The following is a 19,675-nucleotide window of genomic DNA, read 5'->3' as shown; positions in this document are numbered from 1 at the left end:
TGCTCTGCAGCCTGAGATTCCTTTGCTTAAACATAGGTTCAGAGGAATTTGTGAACAACTTGAATAGTTATTTTAAATGTAAATTTTATTTACCAAGTGTGCATAAAGTGAGGCATACTTGTGATTATATTATGTTGCTAATAATAATAAATTAATGACTTTGTCCTGCATGGACAGTGGTAAGGTTCTTATCTTTGATTAGTAGAATGGTGTGGTGAATTTTTCTGTTTTTAGTGCTTTCTAACTGAATATTTCTAGTTTTCCCTGCAGTTATAGTAACTTTAACCAACATAGTTCCCGTGGTCTTACATCAACCAAAAAAGTCAATTAATCCTTTTTTCAAATCTTTTTTTTTTTTTTTTAAGTAATCTCTACACCCAACATGGGGCTTGAACTCATGACCCCAAAATCAAATGTCACACATTCTTCTGACTGAGCCAGCCAGACACCCCAGTCTTTTTGCAACTTTTAATATCCTGCTCTTTAGAGAATATACTCTAAAATTATATACTTTTGGGGTGTCTGGGTGGCTCAGTCAGTTAAGTATCTGCCTTAGACCCAGGTTATGATCCCAGGTTCCTGGGATCTAGCTCCATGGCTGCCTCCCTGCTTAGCAAGGAGCCCACTTCTCCTCCCTCTGCCTGCCACTCCCCCAGCTTGTGCGCTCTCTCTCTCTGACAAATAAAATCTTAAAAAAAAAAAAAAATTATATACTTTTTAACTATTTACTAGGTTGTAGGTTTTTTATTTTCATTATTGAAATGAATGGTCAAACATCTCATTGTGACGCCTAAAAAAACCTTCAGGTACCTCTCCAAATTACCAGTAGAATTTCCCTGCTGGGGAGCTAGTCATACAGAGTATCAAATGTTAAATGATACCTTTTTTCAGCCATGACAGGCCTAGAAAGAGTCGTTAGGTCCTGGCAGCTTCCTGCCCAGTGTGGTTCATACCTGGTGAGTTTTCTTGCCTCAAACATAAACGTTAATGTAAAGCTACTCTGTATAGAAAAGAATCATTGCTTCACAAGAACTTAAGGCTTAATCTACAGAACATTGCCCTTTGTACACAGGCATTCCGGTTAAATCTAGCTTTAACACCTGGGTGGTTCAGTGGGTTAAAGCCTCAGCGTTGTGGGATCACATCGAGCTCTCTGCTCATCAGGGAGCCTGTTTCCTCCTCTCTCTGCCTGCCTCTCTGCCTACTTGTGATCTCTATCTGTCAGATAAATAAATGAAATCTTTAAAAAAAAAAAAGTGAAAATTGTTACAGTTTAGCATTTAAAAAAAAACTTTACCTACCCCACTAGGTAAAGTCTGATTTCTTAGCAAAACAAGTCAACTTTGCAGAGAAGAGAACCAGGTTATGAAAGTTCTGTTAAATCTTGTGTGCACTCATATGGGATATAGCAACAGAATGTACATTTTGAGCAAAGTCAGCCTTTGAAACAAAATAGCAAAGCTAAACACCAACAAGAAACATTGAAGATTGGCGTGAAAGTACACAGATCAAAGGACACTAACCAGAAACATGTCACCATTTGAGCCTCCTTTTCCTCTTCCCAACTGTTTCATATACATGTGAGATCTAATTATAATAAGGCAAGGAAGTGTAACCTTAAAATACAGAAGTCACAAACTACGCATCTTGAGAGTAATGGGCAAAACAACTAAAGGAGAATACCTTCCAAGGGTAGGGCATTATGGGCTGATTGTTTAAGCTCTTTGATATATAGTCTTTTTTTAGCTCCAAGTTTATCAAACTACCATCTGCACTAACTCTTCAACAACTTTCACTCTGATTCTTATTTGGGATAATCACATTTATATATACAAATAATCTTAAATTCAAGTGAAATAGGTTCCCTGATTGATTGACTATTTGCAATATTTTTTTCCTATAATTATCATGAAACTTAAGTATCTTAAACTACAGTATATGTGCTGCCGAAGCGAGCACAATCTTAAACTACAGTAAAAGCCTTCATTAACCAAAATACTGAAAAAATGGAAGGAGACCAAGTGTATAGTGTTCCACTTATTTGAGCAGTATTACCCTAATACTCTTTCTACTTCAACATTTGTACCTAAGAAACGTAAATTTTAGAATCAGACTACTATGTGGAAATCCCACTTTTAACTTACCAGGAGGTAACCTTGGGCAAGGTGTGAACCTCTTTGTTTTGTTTCTTCATCTCACTTCATATACAAAGTACTTAGAACAGTACCCAAAACCTAATAAATGTCATGTAAGTGTTAGCTACTAATGTTACTTTGTGGTGCTATTAAAAAAAAAAAAAATGAACATTATGTAGTATTCTAAATGAAAAGGCATAGGAATTTGGGGCTAAATTTGTGTTTGGTCTGAATTCCAGAGTGGCCGGAGGATACTGACATAGTTGGTTCTAAAATATTTAGTCCTTTTGTCTTGTTAGCTTCTTAACACATGCCTTTTCCTTAAAATACAACAGAGTTCACATCAGATGACTCCTTTTCTCATGCTTGGATTGTTAACTTGAGGTCTAAATATGTTCTAAAAAATTTCCTTTTCCTTCCCATCTTTTTTTGTTAGTTTTTATTTAAATTCAATTAACATATAGTATATTATTATTAGTTTCAGAAGGAGAGTTAAATGGTTCATCAAGCTTATATAATACCCAGTGCTCATTACATCCCCCAGTTACCTAGTCCCCCTGCCCCCTCCCCTTCAGCAACCCTCAGTTTATTTCCTTTTTTTTTTTTTTTTCTTAAAGATTTTACTTATTTGACAGAGAGATACAGCAAGACAGGGAACACAGGCAGAGGGAGTGGGAGAAGGAGAAGCAGTCTCCCCACTGAGCAGGGAGCTTGATGTGAGGCTCAGTCGTAGGACCCTAGGATCAGGACCTGAGCTGAAGGCAGACGCTTAACAACTAAGCCATCCAGGCACCCCTCAGTTTATTTCCTATGATTAAGAGTCTCTTATGGTTTGTCTTCCTCTCTGATTTCGTTTTATTTTTCCCTCCCTTCCCCCTATGATCTTCTGTTTTGTTTCTTAAACTTCACATGTGAATGAGATCATATGATAGTTGTCTTTCTCTGATTGACTTCCCATCATTTTTATAAATTTGTTAATCTTATCCATAGCTATGAAAAAGGTTTTAAAACAGTTTGTATGCCATTTCTATAAATAATGTAAGTGGATATTTATATCTGCATGGAAATAAGGCTAACTATATATACATGTAAATGGTGATTATCTGTGAGTAATTGTCTTACAGAAATGTTTTTTTCCATAGTAGCTTTTTCCTTTTTTGTATTTTCCAAATGTTCTACTGTAAAAACCTATAGTTTAATCATGTAAGTAAGCCTTTTTTTAAGAGATGTCTTAAATGTCCAGACTTACTCAGAAATATTGAAATAAAACCTTTTTGTTTCAAACTTTATATATTAAATGTGAATCAGAACAGTTTTGTGTTATTCCTTATCAAGTAAACTGTTTGGGGTAAATGACATGAAATCTGCATTTCAGCTGCAGTACAGTTTCTAAGGTGAGGACTTGTGAGCGACCCAAAATTCATGAATTCACTGAGGTGATTCGTAATCATGCAGTCAACTTTCATTTTAATGAAATGGCAATTAAATGTGTTTAACCTTATTTTAAACACTACCTTAAAACTTTAAGTTCAGCTTTTGCTTACAGAGCCATTTGCTGAACATGGAGAATGAAAAACACCATTCTCAGTCTGTCAGCATGCGTAGTAATCTTCTGGTTTCATTTAGAAACATATATTATTTTTATTCTATTCTGCTAAGAATATGTTTTTCTCTATTATCTATTCAGTGAGTGTAAATATTGAGTGCGTACTTACTGGCTTAGCTCTGCAATAGCTGATATGGGTTTCTTTGTTTTTAATGGAAGTGGGGAAGGGAGATGTTAAAGTTTCTAACTTACTCTTAAAAAGCCCATCATTTCATTTTTTGTTTATTAAGGCATACACATGAGAAAACAATTAAAGAGATGAATTTTATATAATTAACATGCAGTGTCATTAGTTTCATGCGTGCAATATAATAATTCAACAGTTCTGTACATTACTCAGTGTTCATCAAGATACCTGTACTCCTGATCCTGTACTCCTTCACCTATTTCACCCATCCTGCCCCTCTCATAACCACCTGCTTATTCTCTTTATTTAAGAGTCTGGTTTTTTGTTTCAATCTTTCAGTTCGTTCCTTTGTTTTGTTTTCCAGATTCCACATAGGAGTGAAATTGTATGATATCCGTCTTTTTCTCACTGACTTATTTCACCTAACATTGTACTCTCTGGGTGTACCCGTGTTGTAGCAAATAGCAGATTTCATTTGTTTTTACGGCTGAGTAATAGTCCATGGTGTACATATTTCATACCACATCTTCTTTATCCACTCATCTATCAATGGACATTTGGGTTACCTTCTTATCTGGGCTATTGTGAGCAATGCTGCAGTAAACATAGGGGTGCATATGTCTTTTTGAATTACTGTTTTCATTTTCTTCAGGTAAATACCCAGTAGTGGAATTACTGGATCATATAGTAATTTTATTTTTAATTTTTTGAAGAACCTCCATACTATTTTCCACAATGGCTGCACCGTTAACATTCCTCCCAACAGTGTACAAAGGTTCCTTTTTCTCTACATTCTCTCCAACCCTTATTTCCTGTGTTTTTGATTTTAGCCATTCTGACAAATGTAAGGTGATATCTCAGTGTTGTTTTGATTTGCATTTCCCTGATGATGAGTGATGTTGAGCATCTTTTCATGTATCTGTTGGCCATCTGGATGTCTTCTTTAGAGAAATGCCTGTCATGTCCTCTGCCATTTTGTAATTGGATTTTTTGAGGGTTTTGTTGTTAACTTGTATAAGTTTCTTATATATTTTAGGTATTAACCCCTTACCAGATAGATCATTTGCAAATATCTTTTCTTGTTCAGTAGGTTACTTTTTTGTTTTGTTGGTGGTTTCCTTAGCTGTGCAGAAGCTTTTTAGTTTGGTATAGTCCCAATCATTTAATTTTGCTGTTTCTCTTGCCCAGGGAGACCTATCTAGAGAAATGTTTCTAAGGCCAATGTCAAAGAAGAAATTAGTAGCCTGTGGGGAGCCTGGCTGACTTAGTCAATAGAGCATGTGACTTTTAATCTCAGGGTCATGAATTTGGGCCCCATGTTGGCTGTAGAAATTACTTTTTAAAAATGAGTTAAGTAAACTCTTTTGAAAAAAGAAAAAAAATTACTGCATTTTTTTTTCTACGATTTTAATAGTTTCAGGTCTCATACTTATAACTCTAATTCATTTTAAGCTTATTTGTGTTTGGGATAAGAAAATGGTCCTGTTTCATTCTTTTGCATGTAGTTTTCCAGTTTTCCCAGGATCATTTGTTGAAGAGACTTTTTCCCATTGTATGTTCTTGTCTCCTTTGTCATCCATAAATTGAGCATGTAAGTATTATATATTTCTGGGCTTTCTATTCTGTTTCTGTCTGTGTGCCAGTACCATACTATTTTCATTACTAGAGATTTATACTATAGTTTGAAATCTAGGAATGTGATACCTCCAGCTTTGTTCTTTTTCAAGATTGTTTTGGCTATTCAGGGTCTTCTCTAGTTATATACAGATTTTCAGATTATTTATTCTACTTTTGTAAAAAATGTTTTTGGTATCTTGGTATATAGGTTGTTTTAGGTAGTGTGGACATTTTAACAGTATTGATTCTTCTAATCCATGAGCATGGAATATCTTTCCACTTGTATCATTTTTTATTTCTTTAACAACGTTTGATAGTTTCAAAGTAGAAGTCTTTGACCTTCTCAATTAAGTTTATTTACTCTTCTTAAAGCAATTATAAGTGAGATTGTTTTCTTAATTTCTCTTTCTGCTGCTTCATTATTAGTGTATAGTAATACAGCAGATTTCTGTAAGTTGCTTTTATATCCTGTGTCCTTACTAAGCTCATTTATCAGTTCTAGTAGCTTTTTGGTGGGATTTTCAGGGTATTCTCTGTATAATATTATGTCATCTCCAAGAGTGAAAATTTTACTTATCCTTTCCAATTTGGGTGCCTTTTATTTCTTGTCTAACTGCTGGGGCTGGAGCTTCCATTACTTTGTTGATTAAGAGTAGTGGGAGTGAACATCCTTGTCTTGTTCCTGATCTTAGAGGAAAAGCTCCATTTTTCACCACTAAATATGTGAGATGTTAGTTGTGGGGTTTTCATATGTGGGCTTTATTATGTATGTATGTTCCCGCTAAACCTACTTTGTTGAGAGTTTTTATCATGAATGGAAGTTGTCCTTTATCAAATGCTTTTCCTGCATTCATTGAGATGAATAATGTGGTTTTATCCTCTCTCTTTTTTTTTTTAAGATTTTATTTATTTACTTGACAGACAGAGATCACAAATACGCAGAGGGAGAGAGGAGGAAGCAGGCTCCCCGCTGAGCAGAGAGACCTATGAGGGCCTCGATCCCAGGACCCTGGGATCATGACCTGAGCCAAAGGCAGACGCTTTAACCCACTGAGCTACCCAGGCGCCCCATCCTTTGTCTTAATACGATATATCACATTGATCGATTCACAAATATTAAACCACCCTTCCATCCCTGTAATAAATTCCACTCTACACTGGTGAATGATTTTTTATTAAATGTATTGTTGGATTTGGTTTGCTAATATTTTGTTGAAATTTTTATATCTGTGTTCATCAGAGATACTGGCCAGTATTTTTCTTTTTTTTTTTTTTTTTTTTTTTTTTTTTTTTTTTTTTTTTTTTTTTTGTAGTGTATCTAGTTTTTGTATCAGAGTAGTTCTGGACTCATACAATGAACTAAGTAACTTTCCTTCTTCTTATTTTTTTTTTTGGAGTAATTTGAAAAGAACAAGTATTAATTTTTCTTTAAATGTTTGGTAGACGGCACCCAGGTGGCTCAGTGGATTAAGCTTCTGACCAGCTCAGGTCATGATGCCAGGGTTCTGGAATTGAGTCCTGCTTCAGGCTCCCTGCCCAGCAGGGGGTCTTCTCCCTTTACACCTACCCTCTGCCTGTGATCCCTCTCTCTCACATCCCTTTTTTTATCTTTCTCTCAAATAAATAAAATCTTTTAAAATAAATAAATAAATAAATAAATAATGTTTTATAGAATTCCCCTGTGAAGCCATCTGGTCCTGGAGTTCTGTTTTGGGGCAGTTTTTTGATTGCTGATTCAATTTTCATTACTAGTAATTGAGAAGTTCAAATTTTCTTTCTTCCTAATTTCATTTTAGAAGATTATGTGTTTCTAGAATGTATCCATTCTTTCCAGACTGTGCAATTTGTGGCATGTAATTTTTTATAATATTCTTTTATAATCCTATGTATTTCTGTAGCTGTCAGTTATTTCTCCTCCTTCATTTCTGGATTTTATTTAAGTCCTTTCTCTCTCTCTCTGTCTCTCTCTCGTTCTTTATGAATCTGGGTATCTGTTCAGAGAATCCGCTTCTGGTTTCACTGATCTGTTGTGTTTTTAGTTTCTATATCATTTCTATTCAACTCTATTAATCTCTAATCCTTATTATTTCCTTCCTTCTGCTGGCTTTGGGCTGTGTTTATTCTTTTCCTAGCTCTTTTAGGTCTAAGATTAGGTTTTTTATTTGAAATTTTTCTTGCCTCTTGAAGTAGGCTTGTATGGTGGTAAACTTCCCTCTTAGAACAGTTTTTGCTGCATCCCAAAGATTTTGGACCATTGTGTTTTCATTTTCATTTGTCTCTATGTATTTTTTGATTTCCTCTTTGATTTCTTGGTTGAGCCATCTGTTGTTTAATAGGATGTTATTTAGCCTCCATGTATTCATGTTCTTTTTAGACTTTTTCTTATAATTGATTTCTAGTTTCATACCATTGTAGTCAGAAAATATGCATGATGTGTTTTCTGTTTTTCTCAATTTACCGAAACTTGTTTTGTGGCATAACAAAGTGATCTGTTCTAGAGACTGTTTCATGTACACTTCAATGTATGTTACACTGTTTTTTGAAAAAATGTTCTGAATATATCTGATAGGTCCAACTGATCCAATGTGTCATTCAGAGCCACTGCTTCCTTCTTTTCTGTCTGGATGATCTATCCATTGATGTACATGGCGTGTTATAGTCCCCTACTATTATTGTATTACTGTCAGTTTCTTCTTTGCTGTCTCTTAATAGTTACTTTATGTACTTAGATATTCCCATCTTGGGTGCATAAATATTTACAATTTTATATTCTCTTGTGGGATTGTTCCCTTTATCATGATGTAGTGTATTTCTTTGTCTCATGTTACAGTCTTTGTTTTAAAGACTATTTTGTCCTATGTAAGTATTGCTACCCCAGCTTTTTTTTTTTTTTTTCACTTCTTTTGCATGGTAACTATTTTTGTATCCCTTAACTTTAAATCTGCATGATTATTTAGATCTGAAGTGAGTCTCTTGTAGACATCATATACATGGGTCTTGCTTTTTTTTTTTTTTTTTTAAGATTTTATTTACTAGTTTGTCAGCGCAAGCAGGGAGTACCATAGGTCAAGGGAGAAGCGGGCTCCCTGCTGAGCAAGGAGCCCAGTGCGGGACTTGATGCCAGGAAATTGGGATCATGACCTGAGTCGCAGATGCTTAACCAATTCAGCCACCCAGGGCATCCCAGAGTCTTGCTTTTTTTTTTTTTTTCCTTAAGATTTTTCTTTATTTATTCGACAGATAGAGATCACAAGTAGTCAGGGGTGGCGGGGGAAGCAGTATCCCCGCTGTGCAGAAAGCCAGATGCGGGGCTCGATCCCAGGACCCTGAGATCATGACTTGAGCTGAAGGTGGAAGCTTAACCCATTGAGCCACCCAGGCGCCCCAAGGATCTTGCTTTTTTATCCACTCATTCACCCTATGTTCATTGATTGATTGGTACATTTAGTCTATTTACATTCAAAGTAGTTATTGATGGGTATATACTTCCAGTTATTTTGTTACTTGTTTTATGGTTGTTTTTGTAGTTCTTCTCTTTTCCTTTCTTCTTTTGCTCTCTTCCCTTGTGGTTTGCTGGTTTTCTTCAGTGAAATGCTTAGATTCCTTTCCCTTTGTTTATCTATTGCAGGTTTTTGCTTTGTGGTTACCATTAGGTTCTTATTTACATCATATGCATGTAGCAGTCTGTATCACATTGATGTCCATTTAACTTTGAACCTGTTGTAAGAGAACCAACCTAAAATCCCCTCGCACCTACATTCTATGTATATGATGTCATATTTTACATCCTTTTACTTTGTGGATCCCTTGAATGCTTTTTATAGATAGAATTTAATGTAATTTTTTTTGCACGTTAACCTCTGTAATGATTTTATAAGTGATTAATCTACCACTTTTATAGTGTTTATATTTACTGATATTTTATTCTTTCATAATGTTGTTACTACTGATTATGGCTTTCTTTCCACTGAAAGAATCCCCTTTAACTTCTCTTGTAAGTCTGGTTTAATGGTGATGAATTCCTTTAACATTTACTTGGCTGTAAAACTCTCTCTCTTTTTATTCTGAGTGATAATCTTGCCTAGGCAAAGTGTTCTTGTTCGTGGTTTTTTTCCTTTCAGTACTTTGATGTGTATCATGTCATTGTGACTTGCAAAGTTTCTGCTGAAAAATCAGCTTATTGGTCTTCTGGGATTTCCCTCCTAAGAAACTATTTTCTTTTCTGTTGCTGCTTTTAAAATTCTCTCATTATCACTGCTTTTAACTACTAAGTATCTTGGTGTGAACCTCCTTGGGTTGATATTGTTGGGGGCCCTCTGCCTTCTGGATTTAAATATATATTTCTTGCCTCAGATTTGGGGATTTTTCAGCTATTTTTTTCTTCAGATAAATTTTCTGCCTCCTTTCCTCTCTCATTTCTTTCTGAGATCCCCAAAATGCAAATATTATTACACTTGATGATGTTGCTGAGCTCCCTTAACCTAATCTCATTTTTTATTATTTTTTCTTTTTGATTTTCATTACCCTGCCTTCTAGATTAATGATCTCTTTTTCTGCATCCTCTAATCTGTTGATTCCTTCTAGTATATTTTTCATTTCAGTTATTGAATTCTTCATCTCTGACCGGGTTTTTGGGGGGTTTTTTTTTCCCCCTTATTATTACTTTCTCTTCGTTGAAGTTCTTACTGAGTTTGTCCCTTTTTTTCCTCCCAAGTCCAGTTAGTATCTTTGTATTATTACAAAGTACATTACTTTGAATTCTTTATCCAGGAATATAGCTGATCTCACTTTCATTTATCTCTTTTTTTGTGATTTTGTCCTGTTCCTTAATTTGGGACATATTTTATTCTCCTCGTTTTGTATAACTCTGTGTTTGTTTATATGTATTAGGAAGGTGAGCTATGTCTACTGATCTTTAAAGTAGTAGCCTTATGAAGAAGGGCAATGCCCTGTTGCACAGTGTCTCCTGTTTACCTGAACCAGGTTCTTCAGGGTGTCTCCTCCGTGGGTTGCATGTTCTCTGCTGTTGTATCTGAGCCACATTTATCTTCACTTCTCTTAGCTACAATGGCCCACCTTGCATGCTGTGGGCAGGATTTAGTCCCTGTGCTATTTAGGGCAAAGATTAGGGCCACTGTGGGCTTGTAGTTGGGCATTCTCACCAATCAGACCAGATGCCTGCCCTCATCCAGTTCACTGTGGCTACAATAGCACCAACCTGTAGGGTCCCCTGAGAGGCTTTTGTAGGTAGGTGGGGCCAGCAGTCAGACTAGATCCCTGCCTCCAATTTGTCTGGCATGGCTGCAGTGATCCCAAACTACAGGGCTCTCTTCTTGTGCTGCCCCTGAGAGGTTTTTGTTGGGGGGTGTGACTGGCAGATCAGATGTCTGCCCCCATTCCATCTGCTGGGGCTGCAGTGGAGCTAGTTTGTTTGGTTATCTTCCCCTCTCCCCAAGGCAGGAGTCACTTTGGAGTGCCTCCCATCCCTGTCCAGCTGCTTGGAGGGTATAATGCAGCAAAAATCACTTAGGAGGGTTACCTATAGCTTTTAAAATGTCTGGAAATAAGGAACAAAATTCTGTGAAGATTAATATGAGCTTCTTAGGAAATATATTTTCTTTTAAAGTGTTTGACATTTTTGTTTTTAATAGCTCCACTATTGTTTTAGGAATATGCTACCAGTGTATTTATGCTACTTTTGAATGAAGTACTAATATTTAGACATTGTTCTATTTTCCAAGTCTTTCATATCTAGAACTTTGTGTTCTCACAACTCTTCTACTCTTCCCCACAGATATTATTCATTTTATACTTCTTTTCTATCATTTTTTTTTTTAAGTCCAAGCTCAAATGTCTACCTCTGTCAGGGTTAATTTCTCCCTCCTATTTTCCTAAGTCCTATTTATACTGCTGTTCTAATAGCAGTGTCAGGGCTAAGCATACCTAATTCAAAGATAGAGACATTACTTATCTTTATATCACCCACCAGTCACACCCCGGGTTCACAACATACTACCATCTGTTACAAATGGTGAGGTGCTAGAATCAGATATTTTAGATTTCATGTTATGTTGTCATGTTTTGAAAATGTGCGTGATGTTTGTGTGGAGATAATACTGTGAAATGGATATTGATTGGGATTTGGTTGCATTAGGAAATCTAAAATACCACTGGAAACTTACTGGTGCAAATTCTATAATGTAGTATCCTGTGACATGGAATCTATAACTATTTATTAAAAGTTTTCTGTCAAACTTTTTTTTTCATATGAAAAATTCTCCAATGCTCCAAGGCTCCAATGTGAATCTCCAAAAATTAGTAAATTTAAGTAAAGGAGATCAGAGCCACATTTGCCCATGCATTGACATTTTTTTTTTCAAAGTTATATAGCAAAGGTAAGCTATAACTTTAAAAGTACTTTGAATAAACTACAAGGGTAGTATGAGAAATAGTTGAAGTTCCTTGGGGGGATGTGACTGTATAAGTCAAGGTATTTTAAGTCAGGTTATGTTACAGTGAATTCTGCCAGGTTTCTACATTTTTCTTTTCAATTGTAGTGAACTGTATTCTCATAAGACCATTGTAATTTACTTAGAGCTCAGCCCAAATTCTGACACTACAGTTTATGCTTCTCTATGTGTATGTTCTGAGGTAGTGTTTCCAACACAAGGAAAGGTTGTATCTTCACATCCCATTTCCATTCCTGCTCTTTATGTTCCTAGGAGTGGAAATGTGTCAATGTGTGTTTTCATGGTGTTTGGAAGTTAGAGCATGAATTTGAAGTACACGTGATTTGATAAACTGAAAAGAGGGCTGACTGTTAATTGTTAAGACTAAAGGGCAAGAAATGAGCTTCCTCTGGTTCTTTCTCTGCCTACAAGTTTAAGTATTACAGAAAATACATTCACAGAAAAGTTGAGGAAATAGCATATTATCAATCACTTCATTACTGACTAGGATTAGAATTTAAATTTTTTGTACTAAGTTCGATTTGTCATTTGTAACATGGCCATAATGCACTATTGCCATAGAGGTAGCATAATTTTACAAAACCCTTCATTGTAAATAATAGTTCACTATAATTGCATTTTTATTTTGTTGGTGTTAATATGTTCTTTAGTTAACAAATATGCTTTGTATTTCTATCTTTAGAAAAGGTTGATCCTAGACTTTATTAAATTATTTAGTCATTGAGCAGAATCATTGAGACTTCAAGACAGCTACAGTGATGCTTTTGTCTATAGTTAAATACCTGAGATGCGATCTTTGCCATTTCTGTTGCTTTGGGGATTAATAAACATAGAAATGAACCGATATTTATAAGATAGTGAGATATATTTATGGTATTACCAGAGAAATCATTTAACTGACATTTAGTTGTGAAAGTTTGTATAGACAATACTATAGTTTTGTTCATCTTTTGTAGAAACTTTTTTAAATACCCTGAAGCTGGATGGTTCGTTATTTTTATCTGGTTTCTTTTAAGAAAGAAAAAAATGATTTCTGATAACGTCTAGTAATTTACATAAGTTTTGAGATAATTGGTTTACCTAAAAGGAATCCTCTTGGGGTCAAGAAACAAAATACAATTCCTATTTTCTTTCTTTTTTTAAATACAATTCTTTTTTTTTTTTTAAGATTTTATTTATTTATTTGACAGAGAGAAATTACAAGTACACTGAGAGGCAGGCAGAGAGAGAGAGAAGGAAGCAGGCTCCCTGCTGAGCAGAGAGCCCGATGTGGGACTCGATCGCAGGACCCTGAGATCATGACCTGAGCCGAAGGCAGCGGCTTAACCCACTGAGCCACCCAGGCGCCCTAAATACAATTCTTAATTCACTACTCAGCTTATCATTGTGGGTTTTTATTTAAATAAATAATTGCTTTTTATTTAAAAAAGTAAATTTATACTCTCAACTTACTACTTAAGTAACTCTTAAGTAGTAAATACTTACGTAGTAAATTACTACCAGTGCCTTTAGTTTAGAGAAGAGTTGTCCCTTAGGTGTCAGATTCGTGACTTCAGTCAAATTACTTAATCTCTTTAATGATCTGTTTCTCTGCCAAGTGACCTTAGTAATATAATAAGGAAATAATCTAAAAATTTGCTGAATGACTCTATTTTCCTTGTGCTCTTGACACATTCCTAATATAAGGATTCCTATTTTAGTGTGATAACCATTCTGTAAAAGTAGTTCTCTTCTTTCCTGCTTTTGGTATTCAGAAGGGCCAGCTTCCTGGGCATGCACCTCTGATCTAACACAGGGAGGGCCCTGTGTTTGGTTTAATGTTCTGCTCTTACCAACTCAAAATTCTCAGTAATTTTTAACAAGCAGTCCTGCATTTTCCTCTTGCCTAGGTACTAGAAATTATGTAGCCAGTACTGGTCCTCAGAAACTAATTGTCTATAAACCAAATCTGTGACCATATAAATTTCCTCAACTATAAAGGAAATCTTTGTACACAAAATTTACTTGAATGTATTTTAAGTGGGGAAAAATATAGCTGGGAGTTACCTATACAGTAAACCCTTTAAAAGTTAGCTCTCATGATAGAGGGTTTTTAAGATTTGTTATTTTAACAGAATTTTGTCATTTCAAAACACAAAAATATTTGCTTAAAACACAAAAACATTCTATTAGATTAAAAAAATAAATAAATAAATTTGAAGCAGGGCTTAACTCATTGTGCCATTACAGGTTATCAAGTTATACCCAATCACCAGCAAAATTACCAAGGACTAGTTGGAGTTCAGCAACCCCAGAGTCAGAGCCTAGTTGGTGGCCAGCCCAACAGCATTGGAAATCAGATCCAAGGAGTAGTCATCCCATATCCTTCAGTGCCATCATACCAGGTATGTTGTCACTATTGCCATCTTTGGGTAGAGGAGATTTGGAATAAATAAAATGTATAGCCACAGTTCATCTCCTCTCGTGTTAATATAGAGAAAATGCTTTTGTGATACATAACTTTATGGTCTCAAGAGTTTTATTAGTATAGCAGCTTTGTTTTACCCTCATGTACTGCTTTATTCATTCACTTCTGTAATTTTTATTAAAAATTATATGTGAACTACAATATTAACCACATTGATAGTAGCAAGTAAATTTTATTTGGCATTGTCTGTGTTTCCAATGATATAAATGTATAATAAGAAAGTATCTTATTCTATTCTTCAGCTTCTTATATAGTCTCTTTTGAGGGAAGAGTGGAATAAGAGGGAAAATAATGGTAGAGATAGGTATCTAAAAGAGTGAGGTAGAGTACAAACTATAAATGAGTGTTTATAGAGAAGAAGGTTGTTTTCCATGCTGGAACTGGTCTTTTTCCTCACCTCAGTCCCAAAAAAGAATGGCATATCATGTATATGATATCATGTATTAAAAATGTGGATTTTAACTTACAGTTCTAAAGTAGAAATATCTATTGTTCCATGAATAAGTGAAATATATCTAGTATAATATGGCATATTTTCAGAAATTTGTTTTATTCTTCTTTCATCTTTCTGGAATTACTTTTAAATGAGGGGGGTTTTTTTGGAATTACTTGCAAATAGGCCTCATGGTTTTCCATAGCTGAACCTAATGCTAAGAAAACAGAGACCGTCTTCATTCATCTCAACAAGGTAAAGACAGTCTAGTTAGGAAGATAAATGTACATGTAAACAAGTTGATGATAGTGCACGGACCCATAACTAAAGGGATTATGAAGTAGAGCCATGAATAGATTAGGAACCTAAATGTAGAAGTTCTCTAGAAAAATAAAAACCTTTAACTGTCTCTTAAAACAAAATTATGGGCATAAATTCATTAAGAAGAAATTCTGGGGATGGGAAGGGATATGAGTAAAGATGCTAGCATATTTCGTGTAATTCCAGAAATTTTAAATTGGAATTAAATGTAAACTATGGAACTGTCAGGGACTAGTGAGCTCTAAGGGTATGTCTAGTTAAAAAAAAAAAAAAATTATATATATATATATATATATATATATATGTTATATATATATATATATATGTTTCTCTAGTTTTCTAGTTTCTTACTAATAGAAAGCAGCTAAGGAAAAAAGAAAAGATGGAGCATGAAACCGGATTTTGCATCTTTGTTTTCTCTCCCATCTCCATGCTTCCTTATCCTCTGTGCTTGAGCCCAGGCACATGAGACTGCCCATTCCCTTCTTCTCCATAGCTAGACATTAGAGAGGATCAGTACCAGGCCAGGAAATCTCTTCTGTCAAGGACCTTGGTTGTGCTACCTAGCCCAGTACATTGAGCACCGGTTAGATGTCCAGGTACTGTGAAACTAAGATCTGCCCTTTACTTCTAGGGACTCATGGTCTAGTGCAAGTAATACAATTTTTAAATAAATTATAGACTTGTTAATGTAGGGTTTTGGGTTTTTTTTTTTTTTTAAGCTAGATACTGGAAATGTATTAGAACTAAGACAATAATTAAAATTTCTATAGTGTACTTTTTTAATAAGTTATAAATCATTTCTTAAAGTATTTTATATAATCGTCATACTGGGTAAAAGACTATGAGAAGGGTGGCCCTGTAGAGCAATTAGAGCCTGCTTTATAATTCCTGCTACCTCTGGTAGAGAGGCTGAGTGAGGGATAAAATGCTGTCTAAAAACTAAGAAAAATCATCTGTCCTCAGTAAACTGTATTTGGTGGCCATATGTCTCACATACTGTTCCCTCTCTTTTTTAGTTTTTCTTTACCACTAGTTACAGATTTGTTCTATAGCTTAATTGTCTGGATTGAACTGTGTCATTGTCCTTGGATCTGCATTGAGTATATATTAACTTAGATACAATCAGAAATAATAATCTTAGAATGTTACACTCCCACAGTAGGCACAAAAGACTGATATATTTATGTTATACAGAGTTGGATACATCAAATGAATAACTTCCTCTTTGCAATAACTGAGCCAAATTGAAAGTAATTAAGGGATTACTCTGTGTTTTGAAAAGACTAGTTTGGGGCGCCTGGGTGGCTCAGTGGTTAAGCCGCTGCCTTCGGCTCAGGTCATGATCTCAGGGTCCTGGGATCGAGTCCCGCATCGGGCTCTCTGCTCAGCAGGGAGCCTGCTTCCTCCTCTCTCTCTCTCTGCCTGCCTCTCTGCCTACTTGTGATTTCTCTCTGTCAAATAAATAAATAAAATCTTTTAAAAAAAAAAAAAAAGAAAAAAAGAAAAGACTAGTTTGCATTTCAGAAACAATACTTATTAGAAGTTAATCACCTTCTAAATCATGGAAGCCAGGTATAGAGAATAATGAAATGGTTAAAGAGCTGAAGCTCTGGAACCAGAAGGTATAGTTTCAAATCTTAACTTCCCTGCTTACTAGCCATACAACCTTGGACAAGTTACTTAACCTCAGTTTTCCCCATCTATAAAATAGGGATGATAAAAGTACCTTCTTATAGTTATTAGGAAGACTTAATATTATAACATGCATAAAGTTATTAGAACAGAACCTGATGCATGGTGATAAATAAATAGTAATGTTAATTTGCATTATCATCAGTATCATCTGTTATTGCTACTACAGTTGCTAACATCATCATCATCATAACCATCAGAAGCTTTTGTATTGGCCTTACTTACCAAAATCAGTATAATCCACCTGTAATGTTATAACTCATTTATAAATTAAGAACCCATTGCAATAGTAAAAACAACAACAGAAGAGTCCATTGTGTCTGTGGTTTCTATTTTAGAAACCAGAGACCTGAAAAATCCATTCTGTTCATGCGGGTTCTATGTAGATAATATAGAAAACAGAACTGAAAGATCCGCTGTTCACCAGATGTCTACTCTGCAAGATCCTACAAGCAGAGATTACAGTGGAGATAATGCCTCCCATGAGATGGGGATAGCATCTCATTTTTTCACATAAGGAGTTGTTGGACCTCAAAATAGTTAAGTCATTTGCCTAATGTTTCATAGAAAGCTAAAGGATAAAGCCAGTCTCATATCTAGATATCTGAAACTCCAAAACTCAGTCTTTCTGATCCAGTGTATCTCACTGCTGCCCTACCTAAGTTTTATTTAGCTCTGTCTGAGATGTACTGTATTATCTACTCTTCCACGTCAAATGATCATGCTTATTTGGAAACCACTTATTTTTTAAAACAACTTTTACTTAAAGATGTAAGTCACATCTTATTTTTATAATCTAATGCATCTAGCCTACTGTACAGTTGCTGAATGCTAGCCAAAAGCTAAAGCTGGCTGAAAGGAACATAAATAAAGTGGTGGTACTGTGGCTAACTTATCATGACTATTGGCACTTGAGCTTATTTCTAAATGTTGATACTAGAAGTGTTTATGGAGGCAAGAGACATTATCATTTGCAAGGTTTTGAAGAATCTTTTTCCCTTTAAATTGTCTTTCAAATTTTAGGTTTCACTGCCTCAAACTTCTCAAGGAATTGCCCATCAGACTTATCAACAGCCTGTTATGTTCCCTAATCAGTCTAATCAAGGATCTATGCCCACAACAGGAATGCCAGTTTACTATAGTGTCATTCCACCTGGCCAACAAAATAATTTAAGGTGAGTACAACTAAGAAACCTAATCCTATAGCTGCTAATTGTTTATCAGGATTATGATCTGTTACTAATTTTAAAATTGACTAAGGAGCATGACCTGAAATCATTATCTAGTATAATATAGAATTGAGAAAGTGGGATAGAGTCTCCTTTTCTCATAGATTTTCTAACAAAATCAAGATAAGCCAAACATTTCATATGTAACCTAAAGGAGGGTCACATCTTCTCTCAGGTGCCTAAAAGTAGGCCATTCTTCCCTTAGCCAGATGGAATAGTAGTTGGCCATAGACCCTGGAGTTGGAGCATTTACTATTTAAGACTTTTGTAGGAGTTGGGGAAGAAGGTACTTCTTGTATATAACCTCAGCAACAGAATTTCTTTCTGAAAATTTTCATGCTCTAGAGAGCTCATTTTCCATCATTAAGAGGAAGCCGCGGGAGTGGGGGGGGCATTTAGGAGAAGCAAAGATAGTAGTGGCTCTATATAAAAGCAAGTCATGAAGCTACTACTTTAGCTACTTCAAACTGGAGGAGCAGAAGCTCTTCTGATAAGCTGAATGTGATATAGAGTAATCGTCCTTTGAATTGGATAACTTTAGTCAGTTATTCAGAAAGTATTACAGGGGCTCAGTCAGCTTAGGTCATGATCTCAGTGTTCTGGGATCCAGCCCCACCTTGGGCTCTCTGCTCAGCAGGGAGTCTGCTCCCTCTCACTTTCCCTCTGTTCTCTCTCTCTCTCTCTGTCAAATAAATAAAATCTTAAAAAAAAAAAAAAAAAAGAGGAAGGGAAGGAGAAAGAAAGAAAGAAAAGTACTGTAGTCTTTTATTTCATGACATCCCTGTGAGGTCGCCAGAGGGACAGCAGTGCTCTTTTTAAGAAGGAAAACCTGTGTTCCAATTGCTGATAAGAGGTTGTCACTGGTTATGGTTACAGATAATGGTATTTAGAGGTGAGAAAGGGATTGACAGACGTGCTTCATTGAATCTACTTGGGAGAATGGAAACTTGGCTCTTGTTTGTTATCACACACACACACACACACACACACACACACAAGAACTCACATATTTCCTCAGTCTTGGTTCTCATCTTATTTGTTGTCACACGCACACATGACTCACATACTTCCTTGTCCTTTCCACCTCTGTGGCTGTCACAGATTGAAATGTGCAGGCTTTTTAAACAGTGAGTTAGTTGTGAATCATAGGCAACTTTGGAGTTTTATATTCTAATGAGCCCCAGCTCTTTAGCGGTAGAGGAAATACACAATGAAAATAGAAATGTGTATTGTGTCAAATTTCCCATTTGTTGTTGAAGTTTAAAATTTCTAAATAAGAAGATACTCCCAATCTGAGCCTCTTTTCCCAATTTCTGTAAATTTGGGATTTGTATTGCCAGTTCAGGTTCAGAGCTATCAAAAGCAGAATTCTGTGCTAAAGCAGGTGAAATGGACAGTTTGAAAATGGATGGGTTGGGGCACCTGGGTGGTTCAGTGGGTTAAGCCGCTGCCTTCGGCTCGGGTCATGATCTCAGAGTCCTGGGATCGAGCCCCACATCGGGCTCTCTGCTCAGCAGGGAGCCTGCTTCCTCCTCTCTCTCTGCCTGCCTCTCTGCCTGCTTGTGATCTCTGTCC

General features: G+C 35.7%; 1 protein-coding gene across 11 annotated transcripts in view; it reads left to right on the top strand.

Annotated features, from left to right (window-relative positions):
* R3HDM1 (R3H domain containing 1) overlaps positions 1-19,675 on the top strand; it is a 203,400-nt gene that overhangs the window by 137,030 nt on the left and 46,695 nt on the right. For all 11 annotated transcript variants that reach the window (XM_059394388.1, XM_059394383.1, XM_059394380.1 and 8 more), the window contains 2 exons: positions 14,185-14,339; positions 17,895-18,046. In XM_059394388.1, coding sequence (XP_059250371.1) covers positions 14,185-14,339; positions 17,895-18,046 — 307 coding nt within the window. The remainder of the gene's footprint in view (positions 1-14,184; positions 14,340-17,894; positions 18,047-19,675) is intronic.

This window comes from Mustela nigripes, chromosome 3, assembly GCF_022355385.1.
Source record: "Mustela nigripes isolate SB6536 chromosome 3, MUSNIG.SB6536, whole genome shotgun sequence".
In the NCBI taxonomy this organism is placed as follows: Eukaryota; Metazoa; Chordata; class Mammalia; order Carnivora; family Mustelidae; genus Mustela; species Mustela nigripes.
Note: the sequence above shows the minus strand (reverse complement) of the source record. Positions and strands in the feature narration are given on the sequence as shown.